This window comes from Mercenaria mercenaria, chromosome 16 (assembly GCF_021730395.1).
Source record: "Mercenaria mercenaria strain notata chromosome 16, MADL_Memer_1, whole genome shotgun sequence".
Lineage (NCBI taxonomy): Eukaryota > Metazoa > Mollusca > Bivalvia > Venerida > Veneridae > Mercenaria > Mercenaria mercenaria.
Window position 1 is genome coordinate 26439249 of NC_069376.1, and position 20697 is coordinate 26459945.

The 20697-nt window shown below is 35.7% G+C and overlaps 2 protein-coding genes across 2 annotated transcripts; one reads left to right on the forward strand and one right to left on the reverse strand.

Annotated features, from left to right (window-relative positions):
• Window positions 1-6301: 6301 nt before the first annotated feature.
• On the reverse strand, window positions 6302-7602 carry LOC128549268 (polyadenylate-binding protein 1A-like). Its single transcript, XM_053525818.1, has 3 exons — window positions 7381-7602; window positions 6990-7214; window positions 6302-6442 (listed from the first exon to the last, which is right to left on the reverse strand). The coding sequence occupies exons 1-3, from the start codon at window positions 7600-7602 to the stop codon at window positions 6302-6304; spliced, it is 588 nt and encodes a 195-aa protein (XP_053381793.1).
• A 5343-nt stretch (window positions 7603-12945) lies between these two features.
• Window positions 12946-19310, forward strand: LOC128549545 (N-acetylglucosamine-1-phosphodiester alpha-N-acetylglucosaminidase-like). The gene is made up of 3 exons (XM_053526468.1): window positions 12946-13176; window positions 15073-15201; window positions 19173-19310. The coding sequence occupies exons 1-3, from the start codon at window positions 13137-13139 to the stop codon at window positions 19256-19258; spliced, it is 255 nt and encodes an 84-aa protein (XP_053382443.1). The 5' UTR covers window positions 12946-13136; the 3' UTR covers window positions 19259-19310.
• Window positions 19311-20697: the final 1387 nt, after the last annotated feature.

Genomic DNA, 20697 nt, shown 5'->3' on the forward strand with positions numbered 1-20697 from the left:
GGTGAATATTCGGTAAGAACAACTCCAGTTACATGACACTGTCCATTTTCAAAATTCGCTGATTGTCGAACTTGACCTGGATATTCTGCACATAAACATTGTGACCAAGCTAAATGAACATTCTTGCATAAAAACTACTTTTTTCACTGGATCCGCCCATGTATTAACGGGAGAAAAATCGTGTGCAAACAAGGAAATTCACGTGCTGTTAATACCCGATTTTTATTTTTGAAATGCTTTCCCAGGGACGTATATGTAATTCTGCGCAGTTTGACATCTGGTATCTGCGTCTTTTTTCTTTCATAAAAACCTCTTCTTGAAGCATTAAAGATGCAATCTACACCATAGAATGTTTTACTGTATCAGTAACTAACGCCAAATGCGCTGCCCTCAACATTGTTCGTACTCGTTTCTTCCTTTGTTTACCCCCTTTCTAGAACTCTGCGTCAATTCAGATTTTGTAGACAACCGTGTATGTTAAAGAATCGCGTGTTTACCTGTGCGATGCCTTGTTTTTAGGTATCATATTTATGATTTTGGTAAGTATCTGTCAGTATGTTTTTATCTAATTTCTCGAAGAATTTAAATAAACAGCTTGAAAACTTGACGCTACGTTCGTACTCATTCGTACTCCAAGTGCGTGTCCGTACTCAATATAACTCGAATGTAAAGTTATTATTCTTGAACTTGTGATCGAGTCCACCAAATTGTGAAATGATATGAACAATTATTGGCTATTTTATGTTTGTAATAATGAGAGATAAAAAAATCGCTTAAAAACCTTCAGGATGTGCTTTTGATAGTGTTGTTTATTTCCGGGCCCTGGATACGGATATTCAAACATGTTTACCGTTTCCAAGAACAACTGGAAAGGTAAATAAAAAATGTACCGGAATCGTCAAGTTATCACATATGAAAACAATACATAAATCGTCGTGAAATATATTTTTTGCAAGAATAGCGACAATACACGTTTATTTTGTGTATTAACGTCTGCAGAAGCCCTTTGGATATGTTTGTGACCTCGACCTTCGGTCTCGGTCACAAACAATCCCGCGGGCTTCTGCAGACGTTAATACACAAAAAAACGTGTATTATCCCTACATTGGATAAGAACTGTTTAATACCCCAGTCACACATACGGCGCGGATAGCTAGGTCAAGCCACGGATGAACATCTGCATTGTAATCTGCACATCAAGCTTGTTTATCTGTGAAAGTTTGAAGCAAATCAGACTAATAGTGTGGGAGGAGATGGACTCACAATTTGTTTTTCTATACTCTATAAAGCAAAACTATCAAAAGGCCATAACTGCGGTAAAAATAGTCACAGAAAAAGTTCCTTCATTTATGGGCACTGCAAATCTAGGTTGTTCATCTGATAAAGTTTGAGACCAATCAGGCTAATATTGTGTGAGAGTTGGACACACAATATTTCGGGATGAACGTACGTACGGACAGTAGCAACGCTATATGTAACCCCACATAAATGTGTGGGGGCATAAAAGGGGGCAGAAGTCAGCTATCCACGACTACTTGAACGTATTGTAAAGTTGTAAAAGGCGTATCTTTGTGCAAAGTTATAAGCCCGAGTTGTGAAACCCTTCTCATAATGCAAAATATGTGAAAAGAATCAAAACATATGATCAAAAAGTTCCAGAGAACTGCTTACATTCTAAATTTCAATTAACTAAAAGGGGCATAATTTGACATAATCAAAGCTAAAGTTGTTTAAAAGAGTACTTTACCTGGAACTAGTTTCAATCCAACGTGTTTGGTCAAAAGGGCCATATTTTATATCAGTTTCATGCAAAAGTTCGTTATTTTGGTAGGTTTACTTGCTAAACAGCCTTTAGTAACGTGTCAATCCTACTGTTACGGATATATGCAACTGCAAGCGAAACTTTAACTTCGGTGTTATGAAATTGCATGATTGAATAGAATAGCTCAATTATTGGAACAGTCCAGAGTAATGTAACTTGACTGTCGAGATAATCTGATGATAATAAATAAACATGTGAAGTTTGAAATATTTGGCCAAGTAGTTTTAGGGAAGCCTTCCATGTGAAACTTTTGCGGCACTAATGCAAAGGGAAGGGCGACTACAAAAGCTGTACTCATTAGTATAGTTTAATAATAATCCAACATTTCAATTTCTAGTTTACAATTGACAATGTATAACAAATTTTATCTGAACTGGATGAAAACTGAAGGAGTGCAGTCATCTAGGTAATGGTGTTGTTATAATATGGCCGAGTCCAAGCAATGACCATGTTGAAACTTCAATACTGCACATTTCAATTCAAATACATGATGTACATGGGAAATGTACAAAGAAAAAGTAAGAACCTATTAATAAAGTCTCGAAAATACCCATACTTCATGTTGATGTATTCCATGGATGAGATCTGTAGGCGCCGAGTATATAAAGTGCGGCAGACAGTTCAACAGGGTCTTGGTAGGCATAAAAAGACTCGTAATATATAAAATATTTTTTCAAAATCCAGTCCAGTATTTAAGCAGATGGAACAAAGTACCCTCCTTTCAAGTTATTGCACAAAATTAGACATAAAAGGTTTTTTGAGGACTTTGTAACGTAGCACTTGGTCTGTGTACCTGAAGCTTGTCTTGAAACACAACACATTATGACAGTTCTATCATCTTTATTTTACTACAAAGAGCAATGCACAGTTACTTATAAATGTTCAGTCTAATTTCATGAATATAATCAATGTTCAATAAGTCTTTTAGAACAGTTCTGTTTACTGATCTATTTAACAACATTTCTTAATTATAATTATATTTCAAACTAGCTCTTAACAAAGCTTATTAAGTTTCAGCTCATGAGAGCGGGAACAAGTCCCTTAGCCCGCCACTTGGGCAGTCTCCCTCTCTGATCACAGAGTATACTGAGTTTATAAAGGATTATACCGGAAAAAACAGCAGACACATTACCTAATTTCCTGATCATTTAAGGATCCGTAGAATGTATACAAGTTCAACAAGCCTTAAGCTACTGAAGATTGTCAAATCTTGTCTGGCTTATAATTTATGAAATGTACAGCTTTTTCTGAAAGAAATATCAAAATAGAAAATTATAAACCTAGGTATTACATTACAAATTCCTTCATTTCTTCACGAAAAAAGAAACAAACAAAAAAGGTTGAAATGTCTGGATGAACTAAATAAACAGTAAAATTATAGAAGTCTAAAAGATCCAACTAATATGGACTAGCTATTATGTTGTATATAGGGGAATTGAATAATGTGTCAATATAACAAAGCACGCCAATCAAGGAGACAGGAGATGCTCCTTTAATTGTTCGTTCCCTTGCATACATCAATGAAATCAAATAAACAGGAATCCTTACTTTTTTAGGTTTTAGAAATTAAAACATATGATAGATTAACATAGATTAAACATACAAAGAAGTTATAACTTGAACACAGAATTCATCATAAAAGTTACACAGAAAACATCATTTCATATGTGTACGTAGCATTTATTATTTGATATAGTCCTATTCACAGTCACACATTTGTACGTAATGAAAGTCATTTCCATTCTTCATATTTAGAATGCTCCAGTTTGCGTAGGGATTCCATTCAATGTCTGTGTTTTCACGGATAATCTAAATCAATAGGTACAAATACATCAAATTCTGAAATTAGAAAGCACAATTAAAATTCTGTTTAACATTGCATGAAACTCAGATATACGAAAGTTCATTAGTTTGTATGTTAACACATTTTTCTGCACGATAACATATTTTTAGTTTCCTTACTATTAAAATAAACATTCTTGAATATTATATTAAGAATATGTGATTTCTTAATCATAAGCAATGTACTAGTCTAGGATGAAAAAAAAATCAGTTGATAAGATATAACAACTTGTTTAAAAAAATAAGTGATAAAAGAAATAAAGTTAAACAAATGCAATGAGAAATTTTCCATTGGTGTTCCCAGTTGGCTGGTGGAATTGACATCTACTGCACATAACCATTGATCCAACCGTAGCATAACGTTACACGACCATGGTATCAGCAGTCGGTAGTTCTCGATCCGTCAGCATCTTAAAAATGTCCACTGCCATCGTTCATCGTTTTGTTAAACGATATCCACCAAAGGAGATGTTATCATGATCGTTGAATCGCCAAAACTTCATCGTACCATATCCAACTCGATAGTGTGGTTTCATTCCTCTGTGTACTAAAATTTTCTAAAGATCTGCGATTTTAATTTCATGCTAACTTTCTGTTGTTTCAGCTTGTCATTCATTAATATGCAATAATATGCATTGGTTTTAATATTTATGATACTGTGCATGCTATGCCCAGACATTACATTTTAATCTGAATAAAATAGCTTCGTAGTAAGAAATTCAGTGAAATGTCTCTCCTTTTCTATCAGTTTTTAATGTGAATGTTTCGTTTAAATATCACTGTTTAATCTGAATTGCCAAGTTCTTATTACTTCGTAGAAAGTCACTGTTAACGAATGTTGTGTTAGAACTGTCTTTATTTCTAAATCCTTTACCGGAATATTCGCATGAACATGTGAGCATTTTTAATCTTCATAGTTCTTAATATTAAGTACAAGCTTGTACCAATTTTCTTTAGAGTCTATATTCTAAAATAGACAACGGACAAAATCAGTACCTCACACAAGAGAAGAAACGCTAGCAATACGTCAAATATTATACCGTATGACACCTTACATAGAAATTAACAAATTTGAAAGCAAACAAAACACATACTGAAATCAATATTTACATAAATTAATGACAATAATCAGTTATGCTTCTACATGCATAACAATAATGGAGTACATCTCTTTACTTCACGAACAGGTGGATACTTATACCCATGAATGACCACAAACTGTTATTTTCAATAAAAACAGTCTACATACTGAACCTAGTTCAACAAACCCTATCAAATCAACTCTACACCTAAAGGGATTTTTATATTATATCACAACACATCGTCTTCTCTAGACGCAGTTGACAAGCCTGCCTTGAGGCTACGAAACAAATATATCGATTCAGCTTAATTAATTTTAAACACTCAAATCAGTATAACTGTACTCCGATGAATCTATATACAAGTAATAAATAGTCAATAAAATTGATATCCAAAAGTGCCTTAAATAAACGTGTACTTAAATGTTCAACCCGTGTGAAAGCACAGCATCTCTATAGTTTTAATTACTAGTATCCATATCGAAAATGGACACATTATAGAGGACACACCATTTAATACTATTAAATGGTTTCAAGGAATTTAAGCTTCCATAGCTTTTCCTTTACAATTACAATATAAGAATGCACCATTGGGTATCAATAAAATGACTATTTACAGAATGAAATATGCATAAACAACAAAAAATAGGATCTTTATATACACAAAAATAAACATTTGAGGTTTCGTTGCGTTTCTTTAATCCTTTACTATTTTTCAGCATTTTGCTACTTTTTATAACTCAACAATCGTATCATAATAAAATTTCGTCATGATTCCTTACGAACTCATCTAAATATAAAAGTTTTTTCAAGTACATTTTTGTTTAATTTCTTGTTTTTAAAACCGAAACAGCTTCTATTTTGTAAGAACTATGTATGAAAATATAGGTCTTACTGTTAGCGGCATCACATCATTCTCGGCGTGTCATTGTATAATGGTAGTACTTGCACATTGATCTCGCGACAACTTTTTTAATTTCATGAAAAAAAAATTCAAAAAATCAAATACAGTAATTGATGAGTTATATCCATTAAATCTCTCTCTAAATGTTTAATAAGAAGTAATAGCCATTACTTTCCCTCTTCTCGAGTTACTGATAACACAATATACAACATCAACATTAAAAATGAATTCTACACGCCTCTACGTAACAAAAATACAGTTTCATTTATATATTTTTTTCATATATAGCAGAATAAGGTAATTATAAAAGTAGCTTTTCTATTATTTTTTTGTGTTATTTTTCTAACAATTATGAGTTAATTAAAGAGAGAGTTAATAATGGTTTGCCATTCAATTCTGTTTTAATGACTGGATTTTTTTTGGTTGCTTATTTTTGAACATTCATCTCAATAAAAAAAAAATGATAGTTTTTATCATTGCAACAAATGCAATAACTGTTCAAAAATATTCAAACGTTATTCTAATATGCAAAAACACAAATAGCAACGGTAAAGTTGGGATACTTCTGCATTTTCCGACATATCAATACTTCAAACTTAAAACATTCTGCGCTTTCAATAAAAATCCTACCAAGAGTTGTTAAAAAATGCAAAATTAACGCGTCAAGCTATTTTCTTCTAACGGTTTTCTTTCATTAAGTCTAATTTCTCTGAATGCACTATTCTTTCTCCATGGCATTGGTGGAGCGGCCTCCTTGGCTTGATGGGCCTGAAGTATATCAACGGCTTCGTCAACCTGGCAACAAAGTAAGTGTCCTGTACTGTAAAAACTAACGAAAATCGTTATTCTAATATAATTATGTCAGTGTCTTCAAAACGATTGTCCAATTAATTACATAAATGGCTAGCTACCTGTAAATTTGCCAAAAGATAAAACTAACTTGTACTAGTGTGTTATCTGAAGTGTACCCTATACTTGGTTAAAACAGCATTATCATGCATTTTAACATGGCAGATGCTTATTGAAATGTGCAATAAAACTTACATTCATGTATACCCATACAAGAATGAAGAACAAAATCTCCATCTCTCCAATTTAAAACAAACGTTTCACAAACTAATATTTCACGTAGGGCAAACACTGGAGCACTGTATGTTCAGGTGAGCTAGAAAGCCCGCAGAAGTCTTTTACTCTTCCGTACTTAAGGGGCCAAAATGTATTTTTAAGTTCACACTAGGTTAAATGAAACGAGTAGGATTTTACTGAAAACTATCTCAATTTCACTGCATATGTGTTTGCACAAAAATACTGATGTACAATATTTTTGTACTCAAAATCTCACTTTGGTTTTCAGAGACTCGGTTGATTCCAACATGTGCAGCAAGTCGGAGTTGTCGGTTTCCAACAACATGCCTGTAATTTTACCCGCGAGGTCTGGGTACAAGCGCTGGATGAGGGGGAACAGACGTTCTCCCAACGTCTGCTTCTGTTTCTGGGGAGGAGCAGCTGCCAACATGGAGGCGATCAGAGCATCCTGGCCTGGTACAACAATAGCCTGGTTCTGCTGCTGCAAATCACAGAAATACATATTTTACTTATTTCTTAGGGTAAAGGGAGCTGATAAAATGGTTACTATGTCACAGATTTTGTCGAACCAATTGTGGGCTTGCTTTTAATGTATTCCTGAAAGCACCCTGGGGCATGGTTTGGGCCTGTGGCTGCTGGGGTCTTACTGGCATCGAGCTCTGAGGCACGCTCATCCCTGGTCGAGTCTGGGCTGTAGAAAGGCCAGTGATTGGTCTGGCATTCATGGTTGATGGCCCCATTTGCTGCTGAGCACCTGGGCCTCCGCTTGTGTTGGCTGATGCTGAAGGTCTTGGACCTGGTCTCACTGGTCCGCCTGGCATCGACTGGAAGCTTGCTTGTAATGGTTGCAATTTGTCAGTTAATTCCATTCTCAAGTTCAGAGAAAAATTCTCTATTTTTTTGTTATTCTTTCTTCAGGCCTGGAACTCACAGCAAAAACTCGAAAAATCAACTTTCTAAAGCTTGACATACCCTTTTTCAACAGAGTTATATAGAGAAATTCTGGCAGTCAAAATTAAGCCTGTAATTGGGACCATAATGAAAAGTCAAAGCCCAATTTCTTCTGTGAAAAGATCACTTATTTTCCTTAAATGATATAATCTAATATGCAAGAAGTGAAGAACATAATATATGTGTTATGATCCAGTACAATCAGGTCAAAAAGAAGCAAATTCGATTAATTGGTATCCCCTCCGAATCGGTTTGTGGTGAGGAATGGCAAAGATATATATACAGCAAAAAGTTAAGGATATTACTAAGTAGCAAAATAATTTCATTACATTTGAACTTAAAAGAGCAAATGTTCTCAAAAGAGCACAATCAAGTAAGAAATCTGGAATGTGCGGTGGGGGGTGGGGGGTGGGGGTGGTGTTGGTGGTGGGAGGGGGGTGGGTACAACTTCACATGTTGAAAAATTTTCATGGAAGGTTTAAAAATTAAAAAAACAATGGTTTGGGGAATGGGGGTCGAGGTGACCGGGTGGAGGAGCGAGGTGAAGCGGGGGCAGCCTTACTAATTTGGCTTACGGGAAGACTTATTTTACATTTTATAGTTGTCATCCCTCTAACGGAGACAGCGACAGTCAAAAGTTATCACGCTGTCTCGAAACGTCCTATTATTTGGACTATTTTGGCTTTTGCAGCCGTATATGATTTGATACAAACTTGCAAAATATCTTTAACAACAATAGATCTTGGATTACATGATGAATCCGTTATATCCAATCATAGGTTCCTGAGTAACGGCCCCTGATTGACCCCTGAAAGAGCCAAATTTGTTAATTTTTACCTTGTGAACACGAAAGAAGTGACATTTTACATTCGATTTTAACCACACTTACACACACCTTAAGTCACAATAAGATCTCGGTTCCTTTCGAAAACCGGCTAGATTCCACCATGGGTTCTAGATGTACTGCCCTGAAAGGGGCAAAATGTTCTATTTTGGCCCTTTCAGCCATGTAGAGGTTTCATTTATTCTTTGATTTGAAACAAACTTGCACAGACAGAGTGTTTATCTTGATGATCTCTAGGCCAAGTTAGAAACTGGGTCATGTAGGTTGAAAAACTAGGTCACCAGGTCAAATCAAAGGAAAAGCTTTTTAACACCCTAGATGCCAGATTTATGACCCTATCTTCATGAAACACGGTCAGAAAGTTTATCTTGATGATTACTATGCCAGAATTAAAACTGGGTCATATGGTGTCAAAAACTAGGTCACCCGCTCAAATCAAAGGAAAGGCTTGTTAACACTCTTGAGGCCACATTTATGATCCTATCTTCGTGAGACTTGGTCAGAATGTTTATCCTGAGGATTCCTAGGCCAAGTTCGAAACTGCGTCATGTAGGTTCAAAAACTAGGTCACCTACTCAAATCAAAGGAAAAGCTTGTTTACATTCTAGAGGCCATATTCATGACCTTATCTCCATGAAACTTGGTAAGAATGTTTTTCTTGATGATTCCTAGGCCAAGTTTGAAACTGGGTAATGTGGGGTCAAAAGCTAGGTCTCCAATCAAATAAAGAAAAGCTTGTTAACACTGTAGAGGCCACATTTATGATCCTATTTTCATAACACTTGGTCAGAATGTTTATTTTGATGATTCCAAGGCCACGTTCAACAGGTGAGCGATATAGGGTCATTGTGACCCTCTTGTTATTTCATTTTGGACCTATACTTGACATTTTGGGAGCATTTTCAAGGAGTTTTTTTTTTTTTTTTTGCATTTGTAGAAATGTAAACAAATTTGATTACTCTTGTGTTCATACCCGCATTTAGCTGTCCAGTTGGAAGATATTCCATAGTTTTGACAAAAGATCTCTTTGTTTTGGGTTTAACGCCGTTTTTCAACAGTATTTCAATTATGTAACTGCGGGCAGTTTACCTAACTAGTGTTTCTGGATTCTGTACCAGTACAAATCTGTTCTCCGCAAGTAACTGCCAACTTCCCCACATGAATTAGAAGTGGAGGACGAATGATTTCAGACACAATTGACCTATTAACCCCAAAACACTGAGCACAACCCATTGATGTTTGACCACTGCAGGCAGAAAACATCTCCATTTTGTGTGCGGAAACCGTTTTTCAATTTGAAGTCGGACTGACCCCAATTAGTGTGTCTTATCACAATGTCATATGTGCTCTATATATATGAACCCACAAGCTTTGCCAACTGCTTACTTTTAAGTCCTTATATAGACGCCTTATCTAAGTCAATTTCGTATGAAGTCATGAGTCAAATTCACATAAATCTAGTACACTTAAGGTGAAGTTTTGCAGGGTCGGATGTTTTTTCTGCATTGCAAAATTCGATTAAACACTAATTTTGAAAAAAACTGCAGAATTTCCTAAGAAACTTTGAGAAGTAAAAAAAGATAGGGCCTTTGTGGGTTTGATTTTTCCTTGACTAAAAGTGAAAGTTTTGACCCCAAGAAAGTCTTCGTACTGAAAGACTATGGGAAAATCACAATGTTAATGATATTTTCGCAAACAAATTTTTTTCTTTAATATAGATTTAAATGAAACTTGTCACAGTACTGTCTGTAATGTAGTCATATTTAATGTATGTTAGGTCAGTGTGCTTACTTTTAGCTCACCTGAGCTAAGGCTCAGGATGAGCTATTGTGATCGCTCACCGTCTGTCGTCCGTACGTCCGTCCGTCTGTCCACACTTTCCTTTAAACAACATCCCCTCCTAAACCATCATGGCCAATTTTGATGACATTCACGGGGACGTTTCTTTGGTAGTTTCTTTTGAAAATTGTTCAAAGAATTGAATTCCGTACAGAACTGTGGTTGTCATGGCAACCGAAAGGAAAAACTTTAAAGATCTTGTTCAAAACCAAAGGACCCAGGGCTTTGATATGTATCATCATCTAGTGGTCCTCTACCAATATTGTTCAAATTATCAAATTATTCCCCTAGGCCCCGCCCCGTAGAGGGGGGGGGGGGTGGTCACATGGTTTATATGGACTTATATAGGGAAATACTTTGAAAACTTTCTTGTCCAAAACCACAGGGCATAGGGCTTTGATATTTGGAATGTAGCATCATCTAGAGGCCCTCTACCAAGATTGTTCAAATTATCCCACTGGGATCAAATATGGCCATGCCCCGGGGGCACATGGTTTAAATAGACTTGTACAGGGAAAACCCTTTAAAAATAATCTAGTCTTAAACCATGAGGCCTAGAGCTTAGATATTTATTATGTGTTATGCTCTAGTGGTTCTCTACCAAGATTGCTAGGGTCAGTATAGGCTACGCCGGGGTGGTCCCTTGTTTTACATAGTCTTATTTGTTTATGAAGCAGTGACAAAGAAATTTGGACCACAAGCATAATGTTTTATACAGATTTCAATTATTATCTTGAATTGTCATATTCATGACCTTCTGACCTACTTTCTTGTTTCTTGTTGAAGGTACAGCATAGAAATGTGGACCACGTTTATAACATTTGATACTGATTTCAATACTCGTCTGTAATATTCTTAACCCTGACCTACTTTCTTGTTTTTGAAGCTAGAGCAAAGAAATTTGGACCACCAGTTTAATTTTTAAACAGGTTTCAGTAGTTATCTTGAATAATCTTTACCATGACCTACTCACCTAGTTTTTGTTAGTGAAGCTTAAGCGAAGAAATTTGAGCGATATAGGGCCATCATGGCTCTCTTGTTTATATTTTCCCATGATTTAAGAGATCCGCATGTTTCAGGCTGATTTTAAAATATTATTTCTTTTTTCTCGTGTATGATATTTTATCTATAGAAATGCAGAAGAGTTGTCATGTTTAACTCAGCTGATCGCGAACTGTTGCATTCAGTCGGTGTCCGTCGCCAAAAATCTTACTGTTAACACTCTAAAGGTCATAATTTTAGCATTTTTTAATGAAACTTGGTCAGAGTGTTTTCCTTCAACAAGTGTCGGGAGAATTTTAAGGCTTTGCAATCTAGTGAGAAAAACTGGGTCACTAGGTCAAGAATTAAAAACTTAGTTTATACCTTAAATACCACATTTTCCATCTGATCTTCCTAAAGCTTTGTCGCAATGTTTGTATTTATGAAATGTAGGTCAAGTCCAAAACTGGGTTTTCTAATTGAAGGTTAAAAACTAGGTCACTAGGTTATATCATAGAAAAAAAGTGTCAACACTCTAGACGCCACACGTTTTGCTTGATCTATATAAAACTTTGTCATCATGTTTATCTTTATGAAATATATGTCAGCTCTGAAATTGGATTACCTGAGGTTTAAAACTAGGTAATTGGTCAAAACATAGGAAAACGTTATTAATACTTCCTGACTTTTATAAAATTTTGTAAGAATGTTTTCTCTATAAAGATGAGGTTATCCTTGGAACTGTATTATTAAAAGTTAAAAACTATGTCACCATGTCAAATCATAGAGAAGCCTTGTTAAAACTCTGCAGAGCCAGCCACACTTTGTACCTGTTCTTTATATTAATTTTTTGTAAGAATATTTGTCTTTACAGAATCTAGGTGAAGTCTAAAACTTGGATATCGGAGGTAAAAATCTGGGTCATTTTTTATCAAGTGTTACCTTTCTAACCCTCTAGAGTTCATATTTTCTACCTAATCATGCTGAGACCAGATTAGAAGGCTGTTTGTATTTAATATAGGATGAATTTACAATTCGGTCACATTGAGTCTAAAACTAGGTAAAACGTTTAAAAATCTAAAAGTTTCCATACTCCAGATGCTTCGTTTTCTACCTGATCTTCGACAGTTCGTGAAACTTGGTCTAACTATTTTAATCTATATCATCTATTATCAAAAACTTTTCGTAAGTTCAAGTAATAAAAAAGCCTTGTTAGTACCCCAATAGTCACATTCCCTACCAATTGTTCATGAAACTTTGTCACAATAATTAATTATACTTATAAAATCTCGGATAAGCTCAAAACTTGATCAACTGAGGTCAGAAACTAAGTGACTAGGTCAATTTATTGAAACATCTTGTTTGTCAGATTTAACTATAATACCTGATATTCATGTAATGTTGCCAGAACGTCTGTCTTTATAAAAATCTAGAAAGTTCAAAACTCGGTCAAGTAGAGTAAAATTCTAGGTCAAATTATTGACAAACTTGGATATCTTTTTGTAAGATTTAGGTACTGGGGAGAGAACCAGGTCAGATGACCAGTGCAGGGTCTTCATGGCCCTCTTGTAGTAAATTAACTCATTCGTAGGTCTTTATTCTACGTGTTCCTATTAAATGAAGTTATACAAATACTTCTGATTTGCGAAACGTGCAGACTTTTTTTAAAAATAGGTTTGTTAAACAGGTCAATTTGTTATCTGTAGATTCTACGTCAGACTTCCAGTATATCTACTTCTTTCGCATGAATCTTGCCATTTTCACAGTTGTCTTTATCGAACAATAACCATGAGAGTATTCCTCGTAGCCGTTCTAGTTGCGCTGGCCGGTATGTATTACTGCTTTATTTTAATTTTATTAGCGTTAAGGCTCATAATGAATTTGCTGAAAATGTGCGCTGAAAATGTGCAGCAAAGAGAGACATGAACGAACGCGTTTGTAAAGTTTTTCATTCGAAGTTTAGATTTCAGATTCATTTTTTACTGAGCAGTTATATCGAAATGCTTAGCTTTTCCATAAACCCAATCTGACCGAAGTCAGTCCTGCAAATGACGGACAATAATAGATATATTAGTTATGACTATGATCTTAATGGGACTGGACACCAGACTTTTGACTAAACAAATGATCTTTCTTAAAAATTAAACACTGGTCATGTTACGAACATTAAAACTTGAGCTTTTGTTTCGAAACTTTAAAAAAAAAAAAAACGCTGTATTATGTGAGTCTGGAATTGAACTCGAGTTACCTCTTCAAAAGCTTTCCTACAATCTTGACCAAAACAAACCACACTTAATTAAAAGACCATTCATAAACATCTTTATCAAAGTAAAATGTTTGAATTGAAAATGGAAAGAAACCTGTATACACGGGAAATGTAAAATCATGCTGCAGACATATTCAGAAAAATTACATGAAAGTGAAGTCAATAATACAGTATTCTTTGCCCGAGTGTTGACAAAATAACTGCCACAAAAATGTTTACAATTTTGTAAATCATAATGGCAACTTCGCAAATGTCGAAAAAATGTCGCAGTGCTCCGATATTTTTGGCTGCTTTTATCATTACAAACCCGACCGACATTGATAAGGACGAAGGTTACAAATGAACATGAGGATGTACCTTTTTCGATTGTCCTATGAGTTACCTCTTTATTGTCCCCACATACTTTTCCGCTTCATTATTGATAAGGCGTAAAAAAAATGTTTCCGGTATCCCGACCTACCCTAAATTTTTGGCCCCACCCTAAATGTTTTTATGGCCTTGGAGAATTTTTTTATGCTTTAAACATGGCCAGTGATGTTAGAAATCAACTTACTGATGCTCTAAAGGCATACCCCCTTACTTGCATTCATTTTTGACACAAAAATAATTTCCGAAAAGTCTCCCTTAATAAAAAAAAATCTGACCTAGCTACCCTAACTTTTTTGAGCATGTTACCGGAAACAAAGAATTTTTTTAGGCCTAAATAGTATTAAGTTTTCAGCAAGAAAAAATTTGCAAAGGCGTCTTTAATCTCAGTCACCTTTATTTGTAGATAGAGTTTATGAAGTGATTTCTTCGCGGAAAAGAAACCGATAGGGAAACGGAGCGTAGCAGAGTGACCGACCGAGGTTTCTTTTTCTCGAAGAATATTGTCTTCATTGACTCTATCTGACATAGTGTGAAATCTATGTTTGACCGATCAGAATTGCAGAGTCAGTCGTGTCGACGCTCTTCAACGTGTAGAGCTGTTCTTCGATAATTATTGCTACATTCACATTGGTCTTCAGAAATAAGATGCCACATATTTTTAAAAGTAACTCGCTCTGATTAGTCAAAAAAGTAGGTTGCACACTATTATATCAAGGGTTGTTGAAAAGTAGTCTGACTCGGAATATCATTCACTTAGCGATGTTTCAGTTTTATATGTGGGGTTTGCGGGTGAACTCTCTAGAAGAAATCAACGCACTTCTGGTTCATACGAAATCTTTTGATCAACTCCCAAGTAACTGAACATAGATAACAGAGGTGACATTCTGGATGTTACGCAATAAACCACGTCAAAATAACGCCAATCTTAATTTTAACCAATCTTAAGGTTACAACAATGCGCGCTATTTCCGACAACACTATTTCAGGTTTGGGCTGGCAACTCGGCAAAATCACCGATTGTCCGCAATCCAGCCAAGAAAAAGTACTTTACATCAAAATTAATAATGGTTCATTATTGTGTTGTTTCAGTGTACGTAAGCGGAGAACATTGCGGTGACAACCATGATTGTCACCAACACGGGATTACTCATTGCGGTGGTAATACCCATGTTGTATGCCACGACCACATGTGTGAATGTACCGACGGCGGCGCTGGAGGTTAATTTCTCTCTTTTTTTGCTTTGTGCTTTACGATCTGATATAAAATGATCAATTTTACTACAAAATCTGTTTCATAAATATTGATGCTCTGTCGTCGATATGAATTTTTGCTGCTCAGTGCTATTTTCTTATACCCGATGTCTCAAAAATAGGACTACGATAATGTTATATTTGTTGTTCGACTCTGATCATAGTTTAAGTTAATCTTTCTGAAAGGATTCCATGGAACAACTTTCAAAAAGAACGGTCAAACAGGACAAACACTTCGTAAGACGGACCACAAAATGTTTTAAATGTAATTACATTAAAAAAATGACTTAAAACCCAAGAATAATTAACTATATCTTACACATGCTATGGTGTGTTAGAAACATTTGTACGAAATACTATCTCAAAATGCCTTCCGAAAACATTATGACTGGTTAATTATGTCTTATGCTCGTGATTGTGTTTGTACCGTTCGCACGAAACACTACCTCAAAATGTTACCTAACAATGGTTTAAACCCCAATCTAACTCCCGCCTCCACCAATCCAAAAGAAAATCTTTAAAATTTATTTTATCTTGTTTCTTGATATTTTAGTATCCATAGACATGTCACTAATATATGACCGTACATGGACATTAAATGGGGCCACCAGTATCTATGGGCACACCTGTAGTCACTATCTTGTGCTCTTGTCTGGATGTATATAGGAAACCATTTTACAGGTTTCTGTTTGTTATTCACTTATATTCGCATATAGGAAACGATTCCCCGTTTGATACACAGACTTCATTACCGGCCAAAACAAAATAATAGTCTTACCGGCCAAAACGCAACCATTCTACTAGTTCCCGTCTGATACACAGTCTTGCCGGCCAAAACGAAACCATTCTACTAGTTCCCGTCTGATACACAGTCTTACCGGCCAAAACGAAACCATTCTACTAGTTCCCGTCTGATACACAGTCTAACTGGCTAAAACGAAACCATTCTAGAAGTTTCCGTCTGATACACAGTCTTACTGGTCAATAATGAACCATTCTTCTAGTTCCCGCCTAATCATATACAGGTTGAAGGTCAGTAATTCAAATCCTTTGTTTCATGTTAAAAACGAAAACTTCAGGTCGTCTTTATATAACTTTATAGAGCATCACTTTTTCCTACACCTATTTTTCATGAAAGTTCTATTATAAATTAACGAAAAAATGAAAAGAAAATAGGGGATGAATAGTTCCTAGTGAAATGCCAGTCAGTTGTGGTCTGCTACCCTAAAATGGCGCATATTTGTTCTCGTCCGCACAAGAAACACCTACTTCTGGTTTACATCTGCAAAACTTGCCATGTAGGATGTATGAACATGAAAACCGTCTCATTTCATGCAGAATGTGTCCTGGTAGTGAAAAGTGTGATTAAAGCACTCGTTCTACACGAATTTGCGCAAAAAAATGGGAGAATTAGGATCTATTTACTATGGACTTCTTTCGACTACACCACGGAAGCACATTTTCGACCGAATTACTGACCTTATTCCTACCAGTCTTACTGGTCAATAAGAAATCATTCTAGAAGTTCCCGTACGATACACAATCATACTGGCTTTTTGGAACTAGTATTTTAAGTTCATGATTCATACAGGATTTTATTATATACCTATATAAATTCTGTAAAAAAAACGGCTTGTATTTCACAATCAAATATAAACAGACAGAAAAAGTCCGTATTGTGCCTTTTAAATTCCGTATTGAACCTTTTGTATTGTATGTTGCCGGACTACTTTCATTAATATGCATGACCTGACACTTTTCTATAAGTAGCGCACATAAAAACTCCACTTTGTTCCATTTTAATATCGATAAACAATGAAGATTTCGTTCAATAACAAAACAAACAAAAAGGTAGAGGTATATAATAAAAGGGTCACTATAACAGTAGCTAGATCTAGGATTTTATATTCGGCTCTCGTGGATTTTGCAAGGTCGGATCACATGCACTCGACGCTTGTGCGCATCGTGAGATCCGATATGGCAAAAATCCACTCGAGCCGAATACAACATCCTAGATCGAGCAACTATTATAATAACCCTATTATACTTGAAGATTAAGGAAACCATTCCGCAAGTTCTCGTCTGACACACATACTGGCAGACAGGGGGCGTCCTTGGGGGCTTCGTTCTCCTTGTCCTTCTGTGTCCGACCCGAGATAGAATCGCCCTAATGACACGAACAAAGCCCAAGAACATTGTTCTCGGGTCAAAATTTCGCACCACCTCCTAATCGGGAGGACCGCGAACAATGCGAGAACAATATGACGGAATGAGAAGGTGAGGACGATTCGTGTATGATTTCCAGGGCAAATGTATAAACATATGATAATTTATGACCAAATAAAATATTATTTGAATGAAGAAATTACACTACTTGAGTAGAAATGTTGGATTACCCCCGTCTATAATGTAAACAAGCACCGTAAACAAGGCTGTAAAACTCCACTTCCGGTTCCCGGTGTGAGAGCGTTTTACTCTATATATCAAAACACATTGAACAAACTTTTGAAAATGTATTGTCTTAAAAATCCCTAAAATAAGGTATGAAATTTGGTTGAGAGGTCTAATCAATGTTTATATGTGCAAAAGTAACATTCTAATCTTGTTCACAAAACTTACTAATACACAGCAGGAATGTCAATGATCAAAACTTGACGATTAATATACAGTTATCCTCACTTTAATGTCATTTATAATTTGTCCTTGAATTCTCCACCATACTTTTCATAACTCTGTTTGCACGAGTTGCACGAGAACGCTGTCATTCACGTAAAAAACGGGGTCAGATAAGTTGTAAAATGCAAAATCGTGTAAACGTAATTAATGGATTATGCAGTTCAAGAAAAACTTTATCTCATAACGTAATGAACAAGTATAATGTTGTAACAACAACTATACTTAAACTGATCTAAGTAGCTGTCGGTTTATAAGTGACTTTATTGATTCATTTTGTGTTTTGTTATTGTTGTCAAAAAGTTTAACGGAAGTGCCTCACAACTGAAGCGGAAACCAGTTTGATGCGCAAAGTAGTCCACTGTAAGTAATATTTTTTGATAAATGTCCATAGAAATTAATAATTTTCTGATATTAAAGACGAATCTCGGAATAGGATTCGTTATTTGATAAGAAATTATAATCATCGACATGTTTGTTTTTAAAAATCATACACGTGCTGACACCTAAGTTGTCTCCCGTTGTTTATTAGAGTTACCTTTCGTCCGGCGCAGTAATACTTTTTGCAGTGAATCGCCGAGAAGTCGTGGGAAAATTAAAAAAACATGTAAATAAACTAAAATTAACCACCTTTTCAAGATCAATTTCAAGTGGTCGACGTTATGCATTTAACCCACCTGACCTGTGTAGCATCTTAGATATCTGTTCTAAGGTATTCATTGTGTAGAATGTCATGTTATGCCCTTGCAATGCTAATCCCACTCGATTTTTTTGTTTACATTTTTTATCAATGAGAAATATGGCGTCCATCTCGAGCTGAATTGACGTGGCGTTTAATTTGTACATGTTTAAGCAAACCTGGTGTGTTAGAAAGAAAATTTCATCCCTTCAACATTATTTGTAACACTGGTATTGTAAAATACCTGTTTTTTCCTTATACAAAAGCTTAATATTTTGTGTTGAATGTACTTTCACAAAGACTTCTGTTTTCCTATTACATTCATAGTACCACATACTTATGCACAAAGTACTGAATATTACTGGTGTCCATCAGTATTATATCAGTTTAGGAATATGTTTTTTTATCTTCCCACCATCGATTTCTTGAATATGCACCCCTTCCTCATTTCTGTATGAACTGTGAATGTAGCAATATGCGTCCCCTTAAACTGGCAGACTGGGAACTATTCTCCAGGTTCCATAAATATTTCAGATCTCAGACTTTAAAATAGTGATGATGCTCATTACTATGTTATTTCTTGCAGGACAGTCTTGCACAACGCAAGCTGATTGCAACTGCGGCCATCACGGACACTGTGTAGATGGAGAATGCCATTGTGCAGGGAACTAGATTGACTGCAAGTCTTGTAGAAAATCTACGTAATAAAAGAGTTGCAAATTCATTTACTGCTTCCATTTTTTTGTTCACGCACCTTGCGCATTCCCACAAAGATCACACTGTGAAGATAGCGTTTAACTATGTCTAATGTTGCTTTCATTTTGAGCTCATCTGATTTTTTGAAGAAGAAAAAGGAGTTATTGTCATCACTTGATCGGCGTCGGCGTCGGCGTTGCCTGGTTAAGTTTTATGTTTAGGTCAGCTTTTTTCCTAAAATATCAAAGGTATTGCTTTGAAACTTTCAACACTTCTTCACTATCAATAGCTGATCCTGCCAGCAAGAAACATAACTCCATCCTGCTTTTTGCAAGAATTATGGCCACTTTTGGACTTAAAAAATCAGATTTCTTGGTTAAGTTTTGTGTTTAGGTCAGCTTTTCTCCTAAACTATCAAAGCTATTACTTTAAAACTTGCAACACTTGTTCACCATCATAAGCTGACCCTGTACAGCAAGAAACATAACTCTGTCCTGCTTTTTGCAAGAATTATGGCCCCTTTTGGACTTAGAAAATATCAGATTTATTGGTTAAATTTTATGTTTAGGTACACATTTCTCCTAAACTATCCAAGCTGTTGATTTGAAACTCGCAACAGTTGTTTTCCATTATAAGCTGACTCCGTACAGCAATAAACAAAACTCCATCCTTCTTTTTTTTGCAAGGGTTATGGCCCTTTTTAGACTTAGAAAATCATAGGTAGGACACTATTTCTATTATACAGAGACAAAAAAATCAGATGAGCGTCTGCATCCGCAAGGCGGTGCTCTTGTTATACCAAACGTCCATTCCTGCGCAAGTCATGTGCGAGTTTAATATGATTGTCGGTTTTTACGGCCACTTCACAACTGACTATGATTAAGATGTTGAGCATGAACGGTTGTAGACGGAATGTGTTCGGCCTCGCTCAAAAATCAAAATCCTGACCGCTATCCAGGTCAAAGCATGTGTGAGCTCTTCTTGTTTAGCTAACAAATAGTTGAAATGACACGTTTGATATAGATCCAGTAGAAAACTGTGCCTACCTTACTATATCAACCTTTTAACCTATGTTTGGACCCAGATGATCCAGTTTCAATCTTGACATAATTTTGTCTTTGTAAATGGACGTCCTAGTGTTAACAGGGAAGTCTACGATTTGACTTGGTAAACTATGTTTAGACCCAGATGACGCAGTTTCAACCATGAAATAGTTTTCATAAAGACACATATTCTGATCATGTTTCATTTATATATCCGATAGTCTCTACAACGTTTTCATTGCGTTTCTAGAATTTGACATAGTGACCTACAGTGTTTCTATAGCAACCTAGGTATGCAAATGTGGGCTCGGACGTAAAAGGTGGCGACTATATGCACCACCCCTTTGGGGAGCATAAAAAATACATATAAAA

What these genes read in the sequence shown, in the direction of transcription:
- LOC128549545 (XM_053526468.1), top strand. Translation starts at nt 13,137, where the DNA reads ATGAGAGTATTCCTCGTAGCCGTTCTAGTTGCGCTGGCCG. An exon ending in CGTTCTAGTTGCGCTGGCCG is followed by an intron (nt 13,177 to 15,072) that starts GTATGTATTACT and finishes GTGTTGTTTCAG; the next exon opens with TGTACGTAAGCGGAGAACAT. An exon ending in TACCGACGGCGGCGCTGGAG is followed by an intron (nt 15,202 to 19,172) that starts GTTAATTTCTCT and finishes TATTTCTTGCAG; the next exon opens with GACAGTCTTGCACAACGCAA.
- LOC128549268 (XM_053525818.1), bottom strand. Translation starts at nt 7,602, where the DNA reads ATGGAATTAACTGACAAATTGCAACCATTACAAGCAAGCTTCCAGTCG. An exon ending in TGCCTCAGAGCTCGATGCCA is followed by an intron (nt 7,215 to 7,380) that starts GTAAGACCCCAG and finishes TGTGATTTGCAG; the next exon opens with CAGCAGAACCAGGCTATTGT. An exon ending in CCGAGTCTCTGAAAACCAAA is followed by an intron (nt 6,443 to 6,989) that starts GTGAGATTTTGA and finishes CTTTGTTGCCAG; the next exon opens with GTTGACGAAGCCGTTGATAT.